Source organism: Arachis ipaensis, chromosome B5 (genome assembly GCF_059453495.1).
Source record: "Arachis ipaensis isolate K30076 ecotype BB chromosome B5, ASM5945349v1, whole genome shotgun sequence".
NCBI lineage: Eukaryota > Viridiplantae > Streptophyta > Magnoliopsida > Fabales > Fabaceae > Arachis > Arachis ipaensis.
Window position 1 is genome coordinate 133090916 of NC_142440.1, and position 16519 is coordinate 133107434.

At 38.1% G+C, this 16519-nt stretch overlaps 1 protein-coding gene across 3 annotated transcripts; it reads right to left on the minus strand.

Annotated features, from left to right (window-relative positions):
- Nucleotides 1-11144: 11144 nt before the first annotated feature.
- Nucleotides 11145-15296, minus strand: LOC107643995 (phosphoribosylglycinamide formyltransferase, chloroplastic). 3 transcript variants are annotated; one of them, XR_001621168.3, is made up of 7 exons: nucleotides 14899-15296; nucleotides 13977-14603; nucleotides 13544-13655; nucleotides 12404-12580; nucleotides 12181-12307; nucleotides 11909-12019; nucleotides 11145-11575 (listed from the first exon to the last, which is right to left on the minus strand). XR_001621168.3 is itself a non-coding variant. In XM_016347759.3 (7 exons), exons 2-6 carry the CDS (start codon nucleotides 14323-14325, stop codon nucleotides 11914-11916), a joined length of 879 nt encoding a protein of 292 aa, XP_016203245.1. In that variant the 5' UTR covers nucleotides 14326-14603; nucleotides 14899-15296; the 3' UTR covers nucleotides 11145-11575; nucleotides 11909-11913. The 3 variants fall into 3 exon arrangements, 2 of the variants coding, with proteins under 2 accessions (XP_016203245.1, XP_016203246.1); XM_016347759.3 differs by having other exon boundaries at nucleotides 11909-12027; XM_016347760.3 differs by lacking the exon at nucleotides 11145-11575 and having other exon boundaries at nucleotides 11620-12019.
- Nucleotides 15297-16519: the final 1223 nt, after the last annotated feature.

A 16519-nucleotide genomic window follows, 5' to 3' on the forward strand; every position in this document is an offset into this window, starting at 1 on the left:
TATCAAAGTTCGACCAATATCCTCAAAGTCTATTTTCACGCACCTATCTAGATGATGCTTAAGTGACGACGTCCTATATTGTTTACCACCAGCCTTAAACTGCTATTTGCATCCATCACATTAAGCACGATCTATACCATCATCACCAGGTCCAAGCTTTGTGAAATATCTCCACACATTAGATGTTTTTGCCTTCATCTTTTTTTTTTTAAATATCTTCTGTAGTTTTAGATCTTTCTTCATTTTTAGGATTTTGTGTTACATTCCCACCATCAACTTCCATAAAGACATAATTATCCATTACAGAATCAACAACTCAACCTAAATAATATCAATACATAACAATATCGAAATCAATAAGAAAATATTCAAACAATAATCAAACATAATCAACTAGTACTAAGTACTAACTACTCATCACTTATTCACTTACAGTCACCAGAAAACAAAAATGTAACCTACAGTTATTTTTTTTCCTTTTTATCTACTTTTTTATCCTTTTCATATAAAAAAGTTTAGTAATCAAAGATAAATATAGGTAAACACAACTGGATATGAAAAAAAAACAACAACAACCATCTTTATGAAAGATTTGAAAAGAAAAACAAATAAGCATTACAAAAATATCTTTTTTGTTCCCATATTCATAAGATTGATTAATATTTTAATCCTAAATTAGATATTGGTATTTGACATTTTGACTAATTGTCACATATGTATTCAGTTAATTGTTGTAAATCACTTACTAATCACAGAGCCACCGAGAGGCAGAGGATGAGAGAGGAGCGCCGCCGGGAGTCTGAGGGTCACAGAACCGCCGAGAGATAGAGGAGAGAGGAGCAAAAGGCAGAGCATAGGTGCCGACGAGGCACAACACCGCCAATGACGAGAGGCAGCTCGCAAAGAAGAGGAACTGGAGCCATCCGCCACGAACTGCGATTTGTGACGCCGCAAGACTGAGGCAAGGCCACCGGCACAAGGAAAGCGAGTGAGGAGGGAGCCGAGCTACTGAAGCTCAGGGAGTTAGGGTCACTGGGTCAGGGAAGGGACGAAGGGTGGCTGTGGGGTCTGAGCTAGGGTGTGGCCGTATGGGCTGTGGCATTAACTAATAGGCAGCATGTGTGATCTGTTGTTTGTAGAAAGAAAAAAAATCCTAATTTTCAATGTATACCCTATGTAAATTTACTAAAATATCCCTTAAAAAAAGGATGACAATTCGTTAGGCCAGCCCACCCCATCCCGCTTAGGCCCACGGTTTTGGCAGATTTTTAAAATTTGGAAGGTTCAAAATCTTGTCCTGAACCACCTTTTTTGGTGGTTTTGGTGGTTTGACCCGACGGCATCGATCCATTTTGCCACCGCTAGTATCTACCTTTGCTCCATGATTTTGACCTGATCCACACTTACGGTTGGGGGTCAGCATGTCTCGCGCATCTTTAAAGGGCATTGTGTCATACGTCACGTTATGATACTAAGGAGATGGATGGCCATATTAATCTTTTGTTTGTTTGGGCATGGGAGCGTGCCGTGTATTGCACCCGTACCGAGATAGTACCTTCCAGCAGCTGAAGTACCGGTTGCTCGGAGGTAGCAGTTCCTATTTTAGTTGTGTATTCTATTGATGATGCATATTTTTTGGATGACACATCTTTAAATTTTTTCAGTGTTACGTGTTTCAGGTGGAGTCATTCCAAATGAACCGCTGCATGGTTATCGAAGACCACGGTGACATTTAGGCAGGAAATACACTACATGGAAGAGGTAAATATTTTTTCTTTGTGTGTGTTAACATCCAACATTAATATCAAGGTTTTAATTTTCTAATAACGTGTAGTTTGTGTGGTAGCCATACGAAGGAGTGATCATACCCGACGAGCTACATGGACACCTTGAGGTATGTGACATTGTTGCTCCATTATTGTCGTTCGAGTGTGACGAATGGCACCTTGAAAACCGAGTGATGCATCAGTTTAGGTATGCACAACCCGTCTCGGAGGTAGCAAGCGTCATTCCATTGGAAGAGCATCGCATGACTCTTCACAGAGTGCAGCTTTATGATTGAAGAGTTTTACATGCGAGGTGGATAGTGGTATGGGACATCCGTCGTAACACTCGGTTGCGGGATGGGCACCCCGTTCTGACTTGGGACTTTAGACCATCGGCTGAGTACCGTGATTGGTACGTGGGATCGTACGAACATCTGCTGATGTTGTCGGGGCAAGTTCCTTAGCATCCACCTCAGCCACCAGCACCTCAGCCACTAGCACATCAGGGACCACCTCAGTATGTAATGTGTGAACCATTTCCCTATTATCTCCCACAACAACTAGACCATGGTCAACATAGTCAACACGGCCAGTCCAACGACCATGCCGAGCCTAGCCATCGCAGCTGACACAATAAACACAGTTATCTTAGTCATGTTAGCCAGTCCAACGACCCAGCAGTCGCAGCCGACATAGTCAGCACGACAAGTCCAGCAACCACGGTGAGCCTCGCTGGCACAGCCGTTAGAGTTAGTCCAGCCGCCACATTCAGCCCACACAGCACATTTCGCCCGGATAGCAATGGGCTAGCTTTCCGTAGGTCCCATCGCAGATTCCCATTGATGGGGATGGGGATCATCATATATAGCAGTGGGTCGACACTAATGTTGGTCATTTTGCAGATTATGGTCATTTTAGCACTATCCCTACACCAGCAGAGTCTGGTCGACAAGGGTCTGCTTCTGATCGCACTTCAGGGCAGGTGTCGTGTGATTACCGACAGAGTGGTTTCATCGCTCTGCATATGGTTTTTGACTCTACTTGTATCAGTCTACCTGATACCCTAGATGAGGTTGTTGAGGAGTACAACCCCGGTGCATATGCTCCGGCAGAGGCAGGTGGGTCGGCTACCCCGGATGTCAGTTCAGAGTCATCCGTATAACCTATGGGATAGAAAGGAATCCATCTGATAGGTTTACTCCGTCGCGTTTTGGTCAGAGCATGATGGGCAAGGGACTTGATTGGATGATTCAAAAGAAGTAAGCAGGGGTTTAGTAATTAAGTTTAGTTTTTAATTAATGTTTTGTAAGTTTACCTTATCGAACTTTAAATTATGGTTTCGGAATTAAGTTAATGTAATTTTCAATTGACCTTTTGTAAGACCATTGTATGAAATCGGAAATTATCATCTCAGAAACTGTCAACTGTAATAACTCACATAAGTTAACATGTAACTTAATAATACAAACACGACGATGCATACAGACATTAACTGATAAGAATACCTTAAAAATACGAGCACGACGAACCTAAAAAATATTAACTGATAAACTTAACCGTAAACATACAACACAACGACCAACAAAGATATAGGGTCCAGCATCATCACCAACTCCACTCGATCCAGCATCATCACCAACTTCTCCACTCGGTCCAGCATCATTACCAACTCCACTCGGTCCAGCATGCTGAGGACATCGACTCCAACTATGACCCTTTCTATCATAGAGACAACATATCTGAGGACCACACATTTCTCATAAATTCATTTTATTGAGGTATCTGGTCAATTTGGGGAAATATTTTGACGTTCGCTGCAAGGCGTTGTTAGCGACCAATGTCGGTCCCGAATAAGAAGGCCATGTCTTTGGATCGCCTAATAGTACAAACTCAAATCTGTAGACTTTATGAACCTCTATCATTTTTTACACATCATGCACATACAGCTGCCAGTCGAGTCGCTGGTTGGCATAGCAAGTAATAACATGTCGACATGGTAGTCGTTCCACCTGAAAGTGCCCACAGTCACACGTCCATCGCACAAGATCAACTCCCAACACCTTCCCATTAGGCATTTCATGCACCTCAAACACCTCGTTTTGTCTATCAAACCGGTGCATAACTATATTTCCAGCACGCTTGTGATCGTGAGCCTCGGCACTCTTCTGCGTAAATAGCTCGTTTAAACGATAATATGTTGCTCGGACGAGCACCAACACAGGGAGGTTTCAGACACCCTTCAGCACTGAATTAATGTACTCGACAAGGTTTGTCATCATATGGCCCCTCAATGTCCCTCATCAAATGCCAATACCCAGTGTCTAAGTCCAACGGCATCGCACCATCGAGCATATGCCTCGCCTCGCTCTTACAACCTCTTATAGTTGATGTTGTACTCCTCCACCTTCCTTGAATACCCAATGTTGACCACAAGTTTTTGCAAGTACAGAACTTTGAATGCCCTTAAGAAGTTGCTACCGATGTGCCTAATACAAAACATCCACCATGCTCTTGGAGGTTGCCAATTACCTCCGGAACAATTTGTTGCTGCCCGAATTGACTCATGCCGGTCTGAGATTATACCCACACCGTCTTTTCTAACAACATGCCTTTGTAAATTACTGATAAAAAGTGTCACGCATCAGCGGTCTCCCCCTCCACTAGGGCAAAAGCGATAGGCATAATGTTCTGGTTACCATCTTGTGCAACAGCAACCAAAAGTGCACCTTTGTATTTTTCATAAAGGTGTGTGCCGTCAACCTGAACCAGAGTCTTGCAATGCTTGAACGCTATAATGCACAAGTTGAAACTTCAAAATACGCGACTTGGTGGGGAATTTAAAGTCCACAAACTAACCGGCAAGTATACCGGGTCGTACCAAGTAATACCTCAGGTGAGTGAGGGTCGATCCCACGAGGATTGATGGATCAAGCAACAATGATTGAGTGATTTACATAGTCAGACAAACAGAAAATGGTGTTTAAGAGTTCACTAGCATTAAACAGTAAATTCAGAGAATTAAGAAAGCAAACAGTAAATTTGTGTGAATAATATGGGAGAAAACAGTTAAGGTTTCATGGTTATTTATCTTTCGCATTAACTTTTCTTATCAAGTATTTTAATCATGCAAGATTGAATTCATATCAAACTATATATGACAAAACCCTAATTTCTTAGTGATTTAGTCTCCTCTAACCTAGTTAACTGCGAATTCCTTGGTCACTTAATTTCAATTAGAAGTTTAAGTCTAATTCTAGTTTATATGCCACAGAAACCCTAATTACCCAAATATAAGAGGATTATATGTCACGTATCCCATTAAGTCCAGATAATTAGTGATTTAAGAGAATTTATTTTCAAGTTGTTATTCAAGTAAGTTGCTTTTCCAAGGTTCACAAGAACTCAAATAGAATAAGGGTTATTCTTTCGATCTACCCAAATCCTTAAGATGAAGAACGAAAACAAATTCTTGAAATTTAAATCAAGAAATTAATTAAAATAGAAGAGTAATAGTATCAATCCATACAATAAACAGAGCTCCTAACCATAACAGTTGAGGTTTAGTTGCTCATGGATCAGAGAGAAAACAAGGATTCAGAAAAACTATAAACTGTAGAATGAGGTGCGTAAAAGAGAAGGGAGCCCGAAGGGCTGAATCTTTTCCCTTTTATATCTAATCTTAATTAATGTAAAATATATTTTCTAAAACTAAATAATATCTTTTCCTATTTGTAAATAAAATAAAGTTTAAATCAAAATAAAATAAACTCTTCGTGCGGCTTCAATTGGACAAATGGGGACCACCTTAGGATTACTTGTGGTGCCAAACTTGGAGAATCCCAAGTTTGGCGCCACATAACCATATGAAATCTTGGATTATGGTGACCATGGAACCAAACTTGGAAAACTCCAAGTTTGACTTCACTTCAGTGCCTTGCAATTCCTGGGATTCTTCAGCATTGCCGCCAAACTTGAAACCTCTCAAGTTTGGCTTTAAGTTAACGCCATGCACTTCTTGGAGGTGGGTGTGGCGCCAAACTTGGAAATTCCCAAGTTTGGCTTCACTGAGACCGATTGCTTTGGAAGATTATATGATCATGCTGCCAAACTTGGAAAATCCCAAGTTTGGCGCCACCAAGGCAGTGATTCCAGAAGAGAAGTATAGACTATTATATATTGTTAGAAAGCTCTGAAAGTTGGCTTTCCAAGGCCATTGAAATTGAGTCAATTGGACCTTTGTATCTTAAGTTATGCTCATTGGAGTGTAAAGAGGTCAGGGTTGACAGCATCTATGAATTCTCTTTGCACTTGTCTTCAATTCTTGATCCCTCCTTGTGCTTTGGCTTCTCTTTTCCTAAATTTTTCTGCAAGAATCGTGAAATAAAAAGGATGAAAGCAATATCCTATTTAAATACCAAAACTCTTTATAATTAAGCATTATGCGTTTATTTCGTATATGAAAAAGCATAGAAAAGCACAACATGATGCACACGCATCAAGTATCCTGACACCATTCGTCTCCTCACTTCTATTATACAGGGGTCATGTTTTTATCTGGAAAATTGAGCCAAGAATCTTCCGAACCATGACCGAGAACCACCATGGAAAAGCTTGATAAAAATCTTCCCAACCACCAAAAACTTTGGCTATGGACTTCTGCTTTGCCAACCAAGCCTTTCGGTAACTGATGGTGTAGTTGAACCTTGACTGGACTTCCGCAATTATAGATTTCACCTTGATGGATGGGTCAGTCTCAACCAATGGCCTTATAGTCTCAGCAACTATAATCGAGTCCAACTTGGAATGATCCTGTGAAATCGTTATCATGGTGCACGTGTGCCTTTCGTTGTATCTGCTTATCTCCCAATAACATTTTTTCCGTATCAAGATGGCTCAGATAAGCCAATCACACCCACGCCCATATGTCTTGCATTTTGCATAGAACTTCTGTGGCTCAAACTCATAAACATTGTAGTCGACTCCTCTACAGATAGTGTAACTTCTAATTGTTGCAACGACCGACTTTCTAGAACTATATTCCATTCCAATCCTGAACTCTCCATCCTCAGGATCAGCAACACCTACAGAAAGTAGAAATCATCATTCATTGATCCATCCAAAATATAAATTAAGAAAAGCATATTATTCACTTATCAAGTACCTATATTTGCATATTTTGAGAATTTTGGTGCATGCATGGCATCAAGATCCAAGTTACACATAAAAGGTGAAACGTCCATCGATTGACTAACTGCGGGAGGAACCACTACAATCTCTGCTGCTACCTCAACTCTCACATCACCATCCTCATCTTCGTCGTTGGCTTCATAAGTAGCTTCAAAGTCCTCTTCGAAGTCACTGTTCATTTCTTCGTACACTGCAGCTCTATTATCCTTTATATCTGAATCATTTTGAATCCCATTTGCCTCTATGTTTTCAAACTCAACATACAACTCAATTTGTGGCTGTCGAACCTGAGTCTGCCGGTGAATTTGGAACATATTCTTCATACTCACTTCATCAATGATCAGCATAATATCAAACTATATTAGACCACCAAAAACTATAACGAGATTCCGATACAGAATACTGCTCACTCTCCTCAACATACCATTCTCCATGCTTTGACAGAGACCATTTTGAAGCTCCATGAACGTCATGTTGCATGGAACCACAAACAAAAATGGATTCTAGCATACAAACCTAACTCCCTCATGAGTATTCTGTATATTCTCACCGTTACAATACACTACCAAGTTTGCAGTACCCTCTATCATACTAGAAACACACTCAAACAACTATTATCTTTGCTATGAAATAGTACCGAGCTTGGCCTTATATAGGCAGGGCACTTAACATGCCCCCACGTGTCGAAGGTGCCCTCGAATCGCACATTGCCACGTCAACTACACGCACCCCACGTGTTGCTAGCTTGCCCTCCACGTGCTGCATCAGCACGCCCCCACGTGTTGATCCTGCACATCTGACATGTCCACCATTATGTAAATACACCAAAAACGCCCATTTCCATTCAAAATACCAACATACTCTCCATATTAGAAAAAATGAGCTAGTAATTGATATATATATTTATAATATGGGAATTATTATTTATCGTATGTGAATGAATTATTGGTTAAGTAGTTGTGGAAGGGAAAAGGAAGACTTGACACATTGAATATACTGTATGTAACATAATAAAGTAATTTTTATATGCATACGTATACTATCATAGGGTTTAGGTTTTGAATATAAAGAGCATGGGACCAACAAATGGACACAATAGAGGGTCTGTTGACTTGGCTCCATTGAGGCACCAATTTTGAAGGATGGAGGATAACATGCAACGATACCTGTTCTTCAGTCTTCATAGTGACAAAGGGATTTTTTCTTTTGGACAGTGTTCAGGCCGGATAGTCCAACTCGAACCAAACCTAGATCTAAACCCGTACCTATCCCCCGGTTTGAAGACTCTCTTCTTCCACCTTTAGCAGCGTTGTTCTTCTTCTACCACATCATTCCACCATGCCGCCTCCCTGCAAGGAGTTTCCATCGATGCCGGTTCCTACACATTGCTCCTCCATGACATCGTCTGTCCTTGCACGCGGCTCTTGTCTGGCATTAATATGCTTCTGCTGCTGTGTTGAGAACCATCCTCTCTGAGCCCACCGTCCTTGCACCCGCGGTCAATGCACCTGCCTTTGTTGCCGAAGGAGCAAATTTGTAACTACCCATTTCAGCAATTTGGGGATCTGTGTTTTAGAGAAGCCACTTCCAGATAATGATATATAATACTTCTCTTTTTTTCCTTTCTTTTTTTCTTTAGTGAATCTTATGTGAGGTTCTTTCTTTGGACTTCAACTTCACATGTTTTAGATTTTTTTTCCTTCCAATAGACACAAAAAGTAATGCCTGTGGGTAAACTATAACGAAAATATGGGCCAAACATGTTATGGCATTAACATGTTGTCTAGTCTGGCACAATCTTTGGGGTAATTTTTGCTGCATCCCCCAAACAAGTTTGAAACAAGCAAGGGTTCACCATTGCAAACAAGAAAAGTTATATGGGAGCAATCAAATTTCATAATAAACAAGGAAACCTCTGACTCTTCCGGATAAAAAGAAATCGGCATCCTGAGCGCCTGATTTGGACAGGTGCAGGCTAAAATACACTAATAAATGAATAGTGTTAGAGATATAACCATTCATGTTGTCTTTTTTTATTAACTTAAACTTTTAGAATGAGTGGTATCATGACATGGTATCAAAACTCTATGTCTAAAATGTCTAAAGTTCGATCTTTGATAAACCTTCACTACAACATTTTTCATCTGAGACAACATTTAAAAAGTGTTGCCTAAAGATTGAAAAAAGGTTGTCTTTGATCTATAACAACACTTTCGGATATGAGGCAACACTTTTGGGGGCCTTGCTGATGCGGCCATTGCCTTAGATCAAAGCAACGCTTTTTCACCTCAAAAGCAACACTTTTGAAAGCAACTCTTTAAAAGCATTGCCTATTCTAAAACAAAGACAACGCTTATGAGTAGAATTTAATGCAATCATTAGGTGTTTTTTTTTATTAATTTTGCAACTAATAAAAAGAATTGCCTATTTTATTACTATAGCAACTCTTGGAATCAAGGCAATACTTTTTTGCTTTAAAAGCAACGCTTTTAGAAGTAACTCTTTAAAAGCATTGTCTATTCTAAAACAAAGACAACGCTTATGAGTAGAATTTAATGCAATGCTCATTAGGTGTTTTTTCTATTAATTTTGCAACTAATAAAAAGTATTGCCTATTTTATTGCTATAGCAATTTTTGGGAGTATTGCATATTTGACCAACTATGGCATCACTTTAAAAGCGGTACCTTTTCTATTATTACTATGGGATCAATCTAGCAGCGTTGCCTCTAATATTTCAACATATATTATAATAGACAAAAAATATTGTACTGTCTAAAAGTAAAAAAAAAAATAGTACAAGATAAATAAAAAAAAGGTCTATGCAAAAATGAAACAAATTCAAAAGAGATTCTTATTTAAAAAGAAGTGTTAGAGATATAATTATTCATGTTATCTTTTTTTATTAATTTAAACTTTTAAAATGAAAAATATCATGACAAATAGCGATAATTTTAATATGTTATCAAGTGGTTGAATATATGAATGTAGCACCTCAAATTATGTCCTTTTTATTACAACGAGATAAAGAGAAGTGTCAATTCAGACTACATATTGTTTGGTAAATTAATAATTAGCATAATTCTATACAAAATTACAACACAGGGCAAAATAATTTAAAAGAAATATGTGTACACACACAAAAAGATAACTCGGTACAAAGCACATTCTGCATTATGTTGTAGTATTTGAAAGAGAGCTGCACTTAAAAAGTGTAATATAAACAACTTGATCCAAATAATTCAATTTTATATGGGAAAGGAAACAAAAGCAAATGTTAACTAAACATAAGCTCCTGGTATCACCAAAACTTGAAAGTTGAAACCATCTTTAGAATTTGTAAAACTTAATTGTTATGATCGTATAAGATTGTCTCCTTAATCATTATCCTTGTGTATTACTATTACCTAGGACTAATTGCCTTTACACTATTGGTTAAATATATAACTTTTATTAGAATAAATAAAATTAATGGGTAAGAGTGAAAAAAGGCCAACAATCTACCAAGTGGCTGGCCTATAATCGGCTAAGTCTAACACAAAATAACTTTAAACTCAAGCTATTTTAAAAGTTTAATTTCTTTATTCGACTCGGTTTGGTCTCACAAATAATATCTTTAGACTCAATTATTTTGGAAGCTTAAATTTAATAGATCAAACCTAAACTTACGAAATAGCATGATCGACTTGCCAGGTTAAGAGAATTTTATCAAACTAAAAAATGTAATCTAAATTCTAAAATATCACTATGGTTAACGAGATTAAGCATCGGATATTTCACAAACTTTGAGAATGAAGTACTATGATTTCGCAGCTTATGGTAGCAAAATATGATTTTTTTTTTTTTTTTGGTCAGGAAAATATGATTTAATTGTTGTGACATTTTGCACGCATAGAAAGAGGAGATAGGTATTTTTGTTTTTGGGCATTTCGCTATCTTGCCTATGAAATAATGGAATATAGAAATAATGCGCACATTTGAAAATCTTTTGAATTTTTCACAAATTGATACATATCAATTTTTTTTTTTTTTTTGTTTAAAAAGAACCTTGTATGAAGCCAGCAAAACATGGGAAAATAATGAAATTTTTATTTAAACAAAAAAAATGCCCAACTATCTCACATCGATTGCTGACCCACACAAGTGAATCAAAACTCAAAAGGATAAATATGCCCCCAAAAATGAGAGTGAGTGAGAGAGAGAGAGAGCCATAGAGCTCACCCAAAAAATTATGTATAAAGTACAAATGTGATACAAATATATATAAGTATATAACTGAATTTGGATGCCATAGAGCTCACCCAAAAAAATAACAATAACAGAAGGCAAATTGCTACTAAGATGTGAATATGAGATGCCAAGTTTCAAGTATGGGGTAAAAGGGGTCCAAAATTATGAAATATGAAGTCATCAGCCCTCATCATCTATTGGGAAAGAAAAATTACAACAAGTTTATATATACAATTCTAAAGAGATGTTTGTGGGTTCCTAATTAGATTATTAGATTATTCTTCAAGGGTTTGTGGACCCCTTGAAGGATCGCCCCCCTAATTGCTCATTTATTAATTCTTTCATTAGCTAATTATTTATGTATTTCTGAAGTTCCATAGATAGCGAAATCCCCTGCAGAAGAAACAAAAGTCTAGTTACTTAAGGTTACACTTATGTTATTCAATCCTTACTCTTAATATTAAGGTAAATGATATCAACCACCCTTGAGAATTGAGATTAAGTGATATTACACACATCAACCCACTATTGGCAAAAGTATAAACTAGTCTCCTTAGGATTTAGATCATATGGCTCTCAATACACAAACACCCTTGATAACTACGATATTAAGAAATGTCATATGTAATATCACTTAACCTCATGGGAGATCAATGTAATTTATCTCTGATGTTATGAAACAAAAGTGTAACTGAAAAGGAATTGAAAGGCAAATTAAATTTACACCATAATTAGCAGAACTCGTTGGGGTTATCTTTGCTCCGGATGAGAGGGACACCGTCTTCCCTCCAAACTATACGCTCTTCACACAAAGCTTCGACCACCTCCACGTATAACCTGTGTTCCTAAGTTCAAAAATGAAAACATAAGACAACAATGAATCGCTAGGCTTTTGATTACATCAACGTAAAGGTTCATGCATGCTTCTTGTGGCAAATAAATTTGCTGAACTTTCGTTTAGGATTGAACTTGTTTAAAGATATATAAAATGCTATTACCTCCTTGAGAACCCTGGAAGCCAACTCGTCTGCAGTGTCATTAGCCAGTACAGGGATGGCACATTGAGCAAGGATACGCCCCGTGTCATAATGTTCGTCAACAAAATGAATTGTAGGACCTGAATATCTAACCAACCCAGAAAAATGAAGCACAAATACATGTCTCCATACGAAGTGTGACAATTCAAGTGAAACAGGATGAGAAGTTTGGCGAGAAGTATACCTTGCGCCTGAAGCAATTACTGCTTTGTGCACCTTCATACCATAGTATCCTTTGCCTCCAAAAGCTGGAAGAAGTGATGGATGAATATTTAATATGGACTTTTCATAAGCCCGAATCAATTCAACTGGTATAAGTTTGAGGAATCCAGCTAAAAGAATATAATCAACTTGGAAACTCCTGATGAAGAGAAAAAGTACTACGTTAATACTCAATAGTATAACCACATCTACGTGGAATATCAAAATTATTGCTTTTGCAAAGTTGCAGCTTCTTTGGCATCTCTTCTATACTAATAATGCAGATGTCCTTCAATCTAAAAGTAACACATCCACCTTCCGACACAACTTACAGTACAAGAAACGAACAAAAAAAAAAGAGGAAAAAGAATTTACACTCAATATTGTTTAATAGATTCATATTGGTAAAGAATTTCACGAAGTATACCATGTGCTTTGTTACTTAGGTTACTTAGGCACTTCCGATGTACTGATTAGGAAGACTGTTCCACATCCTGTGACAGACTTGTGTTCATGAAAACCAACCAGTCTACTAGATTTTTACTTGTAGATACAAGGTTACAAGCCAATACCACAGATACACAACAATCATAAAAGATAACAAAATAATAAGTTAAGGACATTTATAATTTATTACATATGTTCTTGGACACGTAGAAATTTCCCATAAATCAAAATTCGAGTTTCATCATATGGTGATATCCACAAAAGATGCAAATGATGATTGAGATATACACATGCAAATATGAGGATGAAAAATTAGCTAAAAAGATGTTCTTATCTCTGTTGATAAAGCTATTATTTTGCACTGAAAGGTGGAAAGCAATCAAAGCAGTAATCATATTTTCTGCAAGTGCATATTCACTTGGAAGATTTGGTGGCTCCGTCCAAGAGGTCCAAAGTGGCTATTTGAGTTAAATTTTGTTGTTTCTGAGAAAGTCTGGTATATTTATCTCTATTTTTATAGAAAAAGACATTTTTTTACAACATGGTTGATCTTGCACGTAAAGAATGTGAAAGTATTTCATAAAATTGTAATAAAGAGACAGATTAACACACTGAAGAGTAAACCAAAAAAGCAATTGCAGCAAATGAAATAAAGAAGCACTGCACTGCACCACACCTTAGTGTGTCAACAAGCTCACTTGGAGATAGCCCATCGGATCCATCCTTTACTTTAGGGAACACAACAACTGGGATACCATTATTTCTTGCATACTCAGCACCTCCACAATCTGGAATAAAACAAATGAACGAAAGAAACTTTCAGTACAACAAGACACAAAAGGCATCTAATAGAAATATTGAGTTCAGCTCATTCATCTGTAATATATAAAATAAAGTACTAAACTCTAATTCTTTTAAAAGTTCATATAAATATGTGAAAAAGAATTTTATTTAGTAAACAAAAAGTAATTTACTTTTACCAAAATAAGTTGAAACATTCAAACCCTTATCCAAGTAATCTCATTTAATCAACTATCATTGGAGAATACCAGAAACATAAAAATTAAAATAAAAGAAGCAATGAAAAAAGTCAAGGATTTAAAGCATACCAGGTTTATTTGTGACCAAAACAAGAACATCACCATGGAGTGAACCCTTCAACGAAGCCTCATGAATGGACTTGAAGTTGGACCCTCCACCGGACACGAAAACTGCCAGCTTCTTCCTCCTCACCAGCGCAGTGGCCCCAACTTTCACCTCCTTTGCTTCTTCTTCTTCTACCGTCCTCCTCACACAAAAGACCCTTTTCTTCTTTCCCTCAGTGTAACTGCATCCCAATCTCAGAATCCCAAGGTTCTTGGGCCCAACATAAGGTAAAGTATGAAGCTTTTTATGAGAGGGTAGCAGGAGTGACGGGGTTTTGGGGCAAAGCCTAGAGAGGATTTTTTGAGCTTCCATGGGAATTGTATCTTCCGAAAAGGAAAGGAAAAAATAGGAAAATGTTCAATTCTGTGTGTGAGGAGGAGCTTTTGTTGGAGTCAGGTGGGAAGGCGAAAACGGTGGCGTTTAGCGATTGAGGAGATGATCAGATGACACACAACACACAAGACTGCATTACATGTATGGCAATTTTTTTTTTAATTTGGTTTTCTCCTACAACACCTATCTTATTCCAACAGCACCAAAACCCTAAACCGTAAAACCTTTTCCGGCTTTTCACCAAAAGCCTCCGACGCCTGAACACAGAGGGAAGAAAAACGTATAAAAAAATAAAAAGTAAATAAAAAAAACCACAAGAACAGCACCTATTATCTAATAAAACTATCAAATATCAATGAAAAATTCTTCCAGTTCCAATCACTTGATTCACAATCTATTAGCATCAATATTACATACAAAATTACAAATACAATTCATCTAGCCTATTACAAATTAAATCAATCAGTTGTACATACAAAGACAATTAGCATCAATACATTAAAACAGAAAAAAAAATCAGTATAAAAAATTAATAACTAAAAAAAATCTCACCTACAGCAGAAGCAGAAAGCCAGAAACAGAGTCAGGGACGATTTTCCAACTTGGGGTCCTTGCAGTGTTGCACCGCCGCAGAGCAAGCCGCCGGCGAGAGAGAGCAGAGCTTCGAAGAGGAGCCAACACGATGACGACGGGGGAAGCAGAGACAGGCGAGGCACTAAGAAGCCAAGGCGGCCGGGACAACACAGACGGACAGAGGAGCAGAGGAAGCAGAGGAAGCAGAGGCGACCAAACACTGACGGCGCGGGGACGAAACAGAGGAGCTGGCGAGGAGAGTGACGAGTGACGACCTCCCTTGTTGGCTGCCGTTGTGTTCCGCAGTTACCGTGCGGTGAGTAAGGTAGAGAGGTGAAGGTGAGTGTTTGAGTGAAGCTGTGTTCATGAATTAACATATTTTAAAATTAGAATAAATGACCATTTATACTCATGAGATGAAAACGCTGATATTTGTATTTATGATAGTTCGAAATTAAATTTATACCTATGGTAGATGTTGTCCATGTGACAAAAGTGTCCTGGCTTAAATCTGAGCTTGGTTCGTGGGTTTTCAAACCTACATGGCACTCCCACCTCCCAAAGTCATATCTAACGTGGATGTGAACGTTGATTATCAAGAGGGGATAGGTTGAACGCATGAAATCAAAACCCTAAGTAGCTTCCCCTCCCCCCCAACACAAACCAGGATCTAGAGAATCGATATTTGTTGAATCTTATTGAGTGTGACGTGTACTCATGGTGATAAAGAATTAGGTCGTACCTCCCGTAATGTCTTTTCGCATATTTACTCCTGCTCCAAGTGATGGCAGTCGCAGTTCTTCTTCAAGTTCGAAGAAGATGAAGGCGAAGAAGCTGGACGGCAGATGCTTCTGTGGAAGAGAGTTTGCGTTGATGGAGTCTGGCACCGTTACGAACCCTAATCGATGGTTCATCAGATGTCCTCTATGGGCGGTAATGGGCAGACGCTATTGGAGTTCAGGTGAGAAAGTTTTTTTTGCATTTAAGTTGACCAATCGGTGCATTTGTTTTGTTTTGTCAGACAAGAGACTGCAAATATTTTGTATGGGTTGATGAAATCGAAGAAGGATGGGAGGGCATAGCAAGATGTTTGGCCAAAAGACAGTCAGGGAGTTCTTATCCAAGGCATGATGATGGGTTCACTGTCACTGAACCTGGGAAAAATCAGCAAGCATCGTCAATCCTGGCGAGAGGGATAGACAAATTTAGGGCTGAAATTAGGGGTGAAATTAGAAAAATTAGAGTGTTGCTTTTATAGATAGCGTTGGGTGTTGCATTTTGTTTGATCTGTGAGATGTATTTCTCTATGAAAATGTAAAATTTGTATGGAGTTGGGGTCTTTGTAAATCATGAGAGAGTGAATGTATTTTCTGATTTTGATATAGACACTTTGATGATGTTGCTGCTTTGTAAGTTCTATATGATAAATTTTATTGCTAGTCAATTGGATATATATGCACATGCAGCTATATTTTCTACTTAAAGAATTATAATTAAGCTCAATCTGTGACATAGAGACCTGATGGTTGTGGTAATGAAGTATAAAACCAGGCATAGTAGGTGATGTTCGATTAATGATAATCTTGTTCCATAACAGAGT